Source organism: Diadema antillarum, unplaced genomic scaffold (assembly GCF_040938485.1).
Source record: "Diadema antillarum isolate AM-2024a unplaced genomic scaffold, OU_Dant_1.0 seq00001094_RagTag, whole genome shotgun sequence".
NCBI lineage: Eukaryota > Metazoa > Echinodermata > Echinoidea > Diadematoida > Diadematidae > Diadema > Diadema antillarum.
The window spans coordinates 81,384-88,446 of record NW_027271912.1 but is presented as its reverse complement, the minus strand read 5'-3'; the positions used below and the strand labels follow the sequence as shown (position 1 = coordinate 88,446).

At 40.6% G+C, this 7,063-nt stretch overlaps 1 protein-coding gene across 1 annotated transcript; it reads right to left on the bottom strand.

The window, feature by feature from the left end:
* Positions 1 to 1,092: 1,092 nt before the first annotated feature.
* Positions 1,093 to 6,852, bottom strand: LOC139743527 (jerky protein homolog-like). Its single transcript, XM_071654007.1, has 2 exons — positions 5,482 to 6,852; positions 1,093 to 1,191 (listed from the first exon to the last, which is right to left on the bottom strand). Exons 1-2 carry the CDS (start codon positions 6,850 to 6,852, stop codon positions 1,093 to 1,095), a joined length of 1,470 nt encoding a protein of 489 aa, XP_071510108.1.
* Positions 6,853 to 7,063: the final 211 nt, after the last annotated feature.

The window sequence follows — 7,063 nt, the reverse complement described above, 5'->3', positions numbered from 1 at the left end:
GGGACTTTTTCCTTGAAGAAAACGAAAATTGCTGTGCAAAATCTGTGAATATGCCAGTGGAAGAAAATAGCGTCTGAGGCCGGCTGCCAGCGATCACGAATGAACTGACGTGTGCGAACTGAACGGGTTTCTTACTTTATTTCATAAGGATACGCAGTGAAATAAAAAACGTACTTTCTGTGGATGTGATTGAGGTGATGAGGCATAGACTTTTCCAGTGTGTACCTGATCCAGTGAGGGAGGCTATTCCAAAGCATGGGTCCAGAGATGTAGAGGCTGTAATTCCCCAAGCTGTGTGGCCGAGAAATATCCACAGTTGAACTTGATTTGCTAATCGCAGACTACAAGCTTGATTATTTATCCAGAGGAGCTCCGAGATGTAGGATTGAGATGAGATGTACGTATCGAGTGCTTTATTAGATATAAGACGTCCTCGTGTGAAGATAACCCTTTTGTTCTTATTCAGCTCTTTAACCTTTTTTTTAGTTATTTCTAAACCATGAACAGTTAAAGGACATTTCTTTTCCTTGTATTGAACTCATGTCATGAAACATTCTTTTCTAAAAGGTGTTCAGTCCACTAGTTCTATGCCTTTGTGTAGAATGGGGTGTCAGAAATGAGAGGAAGAAACATTGGATGAACTTTGAATCCAAATAAAGAATACATAAGAAGAAAACTTTATACAGTGAGCACAAATCAGGTTGGCAAACAAGGCATTCGAGGCTAAAGGCGTTATTTCTGATGTACAAATGTAAAATGGAATGAGATGGAAAGATTTGCACATTTGATTGTACATCTTATTATTATAGGGCCTCGATTATCTCATTGTGTGTTGCATGTCCGTTTTCTTTTTTTTTTTTTTGGCGGAATCTCCCAACCTCTCCTCCCCTCTCTCCAACCAATCATTATTAGGGGCTTGGTAGTAATACTGTAGTCATGAGGCACCTCTTGAGACACCCTTTTCTTTAGGGGGTAATTCAAAGTTTTCAGGATGCGTCTTACTCTGATCATTGAGTGCTACGTGTAGTTCCTCTATGAGCACATGTACGTATTTTAAGAGTAATGTTGGCATCTTCACCCTCTATCTCATGGTTACTTGGGGCTTTGTAGTCTGGAAGTACCACTTCCACCATTTTTCTTTAGGGGATAATTCGACGTCTTCAGGATGTGTCTCAGTCTGACCATCGGTTCCTGATGCATAATACAGCAGCTGATGTACTCTAGTATGGGGACTGTTGTATATCCCCCACCTTGACTGTTTGGTCAGTGCTTCTGATAATTGGGTCCAAAAATCAATATACCTATTGATTTTTATCAACATTTGTGTTCACAGCCTACTCCTGACAATTTTGGTGCCATGTGCAAATCTTCTGCATACCATTATTAAGTTAGGATGTAGCCTACTACTTTATATTAAAAGACATGACAAGGTGTATTATACAGATGAATCTTTAACTTGTCAAGTTTGGTCTACTATACCATGAGGTGTGCACCTGTTGCCTAGTTTTTCACAATGTAATCAGTTCATACCGTATCTGCGATCATAGGTAGATTTTCTGTTGCATGTTTTGTCTTCACATACATTTTTGTTGGTCATGCTGGAATGCTGTACTTAAGCTTGCTTTTTTAAGTCCCAAGAAATAATATTTCTTAATCCCTGTACTTGTTCAGATGAGTGAAGTAGGAATTTGTGATCTCCGACACTGAATGACCAGTTTATTCTTCATGCCACACACGCGGTGCATGGGATGGAGCATCTTTTCCTGGTGAAGCAAATGTTATGAAGATATGACAAAATTTTCTTGAGGAAAAAATAACCTGTTGTCGACAATTTTGGAAGGAGGAGGGTTTTCTGCATGTCGACAAAACACACATGAAAGGTTTTGCCATTGGACATGATATTTATGCGTTCAGCTCCTCTTTCTCTTTTTTGAAGGGCAATATGTGTTGTATGGTTATTGCATGTATCACACTTGCTGGGTGTACAATCGTGGTCCATTCTAGATGCATTATTTTGTGTACTGATCGTGTTGATTAAGAGTAATGTTGTCATCTTCACTCGCTATAACTCATTCCTATCATGAGGCGCTAGGTCACAGAAGTTAGTACAGGCACTACTTGGGCATCTTCATGACGGGGTCAAACTAAATCTTCATGATGTGTCCTACTCCGGTCACAGGGAGCTAGTTCCTCTGCCTCCACATGTGTATTAACAGTACTGTTGTCATCTTTTCTTCCTCACTCATGATTGGTAACTTGGTATGATTCTAATCCTGCAATCATGAAGTTAAATGTGAGTTCCTCTTGATGTCGATGGTTGCAGCCCTACACAAGACAGCAGAGAACAAACCTGTTTCTGTTCTGCCCGATGCAGCTGTCAGAGTAAAGGCTGGCCATTCCTGCCTCAGTGCACATTGATGCTGTAGAACTCTTTTCATTCTAAGTGACTCCTACCTTCGTCAACTAGAAAGTTTACATGAAAATGAATAAAAAAGGCATAAATTCCAGTGACAATGAAAATACTAATGAGAATAATTATATGAATAATGACAATAATAATAATGACAATGATAATAATAATAAAGATAATGATAATAATGAGGATAATAATGATAATTATGACAATAATGATAATTAGTGATAGTAATAATCGTCATAAAAATGATAATGATAATAACTATAATATAAGTAAATAACAGGTTCCATTTGGCCCACATTTCTGGTCATCATCAACGGGAGCAATATTCTCATCTTCATCCCGTTCTTCCCATGGGATGCTGAATGTTATTGTTATTCATTTCAAAATTTATAAGCAAACATCTGACAGTTGTTTTTATAGCAGACTGCATTTATACAATGCCTACCTAAGAATTACTTACAGCATTATGAAAACATTAAAGAAATTACCATCGACCCTTACATGTAATAGTATGCCAAGAGAGTATAGGGGAGAGCGGGGCAATAACGGACAAATTTTTAAAATTCCCATTCTGAGCCAACAAAAGGGCCCTCACTCTTTATTCTTTTGTGGGATATACATATTAGGTATACGCATGGTGTGACATGTACAACCGATGAAACTGCTCATTTAATTTTGAGTTACCTTTGTTGAAAGAAATTGCCATTGTCCGCTATTACCCCATCCTCTTTGGGGAATAACGGACAGCTATGAGGGGAATAGCGGACACAAAGGGGAATAACGGACGCTTACCCTTGTATTGTTTTTAGCTGTTGATAACTGCATTTAATCCACATCTGAACTCAAAAATGGTAAAATACAAGTACTATTCTAATGTGTGTAACTTATATCTAAGAAACCCAACCACAGTGGCGTAGCTAGGAATTCCATAGGGGAGGGGGTGGCATATTATTTATGAACTGGCAAAATTACCGACTAAGTAGAACGTAACACGGCTGCAGGTCTTAAATTATTTTTTCCGACGTAATGATCAATAATGGGGTGGGAGAAAAAGGGACACGCCTCCCCCCCCCTCTTTCTACGCCACTGCCACCCCCCCCCCCCCCCCCCACTCCTCCATCTCCAAGTCTCTGACTCATTCTTTTAGTTTGTGTAATGGTCAAGACGGGCATTTTTTTTTTTCATCTCAAAATCATTTTAAATTCAAACTACATTATTTTGTACACTTAATTATGAGACGACTCCTAAAATTTTTTAATTTCAGTACACCTACAGGCTACAGTCATTTCAAGATGATAGAAATTCTGAAAATGGGTCGGGAACACTATATGCAAATATTTCGCTTGTTTTAAACATTATGAACTATTCGGCCGTAGTTGTAAAATTCCACACTTTTCTACACTATTTTACTCTTATTCATATTTCAAGTGTAAGCAACTGATATAAAATTGCTGAACTACATTACGAATAGTATCGGAAAGGTAAAATACAACTTTAAACAACCCAACACAATAACAAATTCAACTTCATACCCCTAATTTGGGGATGTAACCACCCACCCCCTCCTACCTCGAATTTGTGGATAGGATAAATGATAAGTTTGAAAATGACAACAATTATTTTAAAAGCATAAATTTTAAGGCTTGTTAAAGGTAGTGGATCTCATTTGCAAGCCAGCTCTAAACATCTTGAAATTTGGCATGAATGAAGAAAGTACTATTCTGATAAAATGTATGAATTTTCAAAGTTGTAGGTTGTAAAACATTTAAATGCGATATAAAAATCTGAAGTAGTTTTTTACTGATTTTAACACACGCGCAATGGGAGACAATTAAAGTATAACTCATACTGATTAAAAAATCACATTTATTGATAATAATTCAACTTAGAGTTAGTTTCCAGTTCTGATTTTCTCAGGTGAGTTTCTAAATGGTGTTTGCTTCTTCCTACCAGGATATTTATTCAGTATCATTTTTTGGGGGGCTGCAAATGAGATCCACTACCTTTAATGACGAATAGGCCTAACAGTCAAACTGATTATTAAAAAAATATGTCTAATTATGCATGCAGTTCATAAATAATGAATGAGAGGTGAGCACATAATTAGTTATTTGCCTCGAAATACAACTGAAATTATGAAATCATATCGTTCTGTACTGGACATACTCAATCAATGTTCACATTGCATCTCAGCAGAGCCGGAAAGTAATTAGATTTACTTATTTTGATCTAAATTTCTTCCGAAACAGTACCGAGTGGATTGATCAGCGACATAAGTCACAAACATATCCACCAGAACCTGCACCTGACCCGTAGTCTGTACAATGCTCATGGGCCCAATTGTTGCAGCGGACACATCGAATCCAATCCTCCGTAGGGGGGTCAAGATACTCCTCTTTGCAGAAGATGCAGAACCATCTTTTTGCTGGTTTCATGTTCTTCTTTCCAGCTTTTTTGACGCTCGCCTTTTGTTTCTTCACAGTTTGTTTGTTTGTCTGGTGGCGTATCTTTCCTTTTTGTTTGTTTGACTTAGCCTGATTTTGTTTCTTTTGTTGTACTTTGTCCTTTCTTGATTGTTTTGCCATGAGAACTATTTTAACTGGCGTGGATGTGATGATTTCGGATTGTCCCGCCTTACGCTTTCTTGGCCTACTCGATGGTTTCCCTTGCCCTTTAGGCAAAGGAAAGAGCTCGTAAAAGGATTGACTATCATCACTGGTATCCATGCTGACTTCAGCTGTACCTTCGCCTACAGAACAATCTGATTCTGTATCCTCTTCATTCTGGTGGAGATCAGGTGGGGTAGCATTGAGGTTTGCAGCTTCATTTGCATGCAGATTCATCCTTGAGGGAGCTTCGTCTGTCCCTGAAGGAGTCATGATTGGAGCAGTATCGTCTGTCCCTGAAGGAGTCGTGACTGGAGCAGTTTCGCCTGTCCCTGAAGGAGTCGTGACTGGAGCAGTTTCGTCTGTCCCTGAAGGAGTCGTGACTGGAGCAGTTGTGTCTGTCCCTGAAGGAGTCGTGACTGCAGCAGCTTCGTCTGTTCCCGAAGGAGTTGTAACCGGAGCAGCTTTGTCTGTCCCTGAAGGAGTCGTGACTGGAGTAACGTCATTTGTCCCGGAAGGAGCTGTGACCGGAGTAACGTCATTCGTCCCGGAAGGAGCTGTGACCTGAGGAGCCGTATTCACGGGCAGAGGTTCTGGAGGCATAAGTGTATCTGCCGGTGCATACTCTTCATCATCAAAGACATCAGGGTTTATTGGCCATATGCCAGTGCATCGGAATCCAGAGACTGCTTTGTCTACAGTCGCAATCTTGGAGTATGCCTTGTTGAATATGTTTGCAACATCGTAAGGAGTGATCCTGCGTTTGAATGTTTTTACGAAGTTGGAGCTCTGTCTGGCAAACGCATTTTTTAGGGGGCCATATACTGTTCGATCAAGGGGCTGCAGTTTGTGTGATGTGTGTGGAGGTATCGAGACCATCACGACACCATTGTCGCGGCAGGTTTTCCATGCACCCAGTGTAGCATGAGAAGTATGGTTGTCGAGGATGAGGAGGACTTTATTCTCTGGAGTAGCACCAACAAACGAAATGAAATGTTTCAACCAATCGACAAATAGCTCACTGTTGATCCAACCCGATTCAGAGGCCTTCCCTGTAGATCCCGGAGGACATCCATTCATGAGTGCTTCAGTGTAATTCTTCCTCGGAAATATCAACATGGGTGGAACATATGTGCCACATGCACTGATGCAGCCAACCGCCGTTATAGTTTGCCCCTTTTCTGCACTGGTCAGCTTTCCGACTTGTTTTTGTCCCTTTCCAGCCACAACTTTGTCAGATTTTGCTATGTTGGGCGATGTTGACAGTCCAGTCTCATCGACATTATAGATCCGCGAAGGGCTGATGTTGTTCTCACTCAGAACAGAGTTGACATTGTCAAAAAACCTCCCAACTGCTGTTTTATTGAACCCAATTGCCCTGGCAAAACTAGTGGCTTCTGGGGTTCTCAAAGCAAGCTGTGCGTTTCGACGAAGGAACCCCGCAAACCAATCCTTCCCAGCCAACTTCGTCACAGGATTGAAAGGGTGTTTGATTTTGTTTCTTTCGGCGTATTCATACGCCATGTGTCGTATTTGCTCGGGACAGAGTCCAAAGAATGAACGGCAAACCTCCATTGCATAATTTGCAAGCTCTGCTTCTTGTTCGGCCGTAAAAACGCTGTACTTTCCGAGGTGACATTCATCTTGCTGTCGTCTTGCATGCTTGTTTTTCCCACTTTTTGCATCATGGAGTGTGGACTTTGGGATGCCCGATCGCTCAGCCACTCGGCGCACGGATTCTCCTAGTTCGATTTGCCGTAATGCGGCTCGAAGATCCTGGGACGTCCACGACTTTCTCTTCCCTGTGGCTTTATACTTTCTCACCATCTGAAAAACAGTAATAGGTATTTTAATCATCACATGAAATGATTTGATTGAGAAAACTTCAAGAGAAAAAAATTAGGGGGTAATAGCGGACATATTGGGGTAATAACGGACATATGTCCGTCATTGCCCCAAGTGACGTTCGACTAATAATCCCTGGCTACACTAAAACAATCACGGAAATATTTGCTCACATCTCATTGACAACAATCCC

What these genes read in the sequence shown, in the direction of transcription:
- LOC139743527 (XM_071654007.1), bottom strand. Translation starts at nt 6,852, where the DNA reads ATGGTGAGAAAGTATAAAGCCACAGGGAAGAGAAAGTCGTGGACGTCC. An exon ending in GGACAGACAAAGCTGCTCCG is followed by an intron (nt 1,192 to 5,481) that starts GTTACAACTCCT and finishes ATTATGCATCAG; the next exon opens with GAACCGATGGTCAGACTGAG.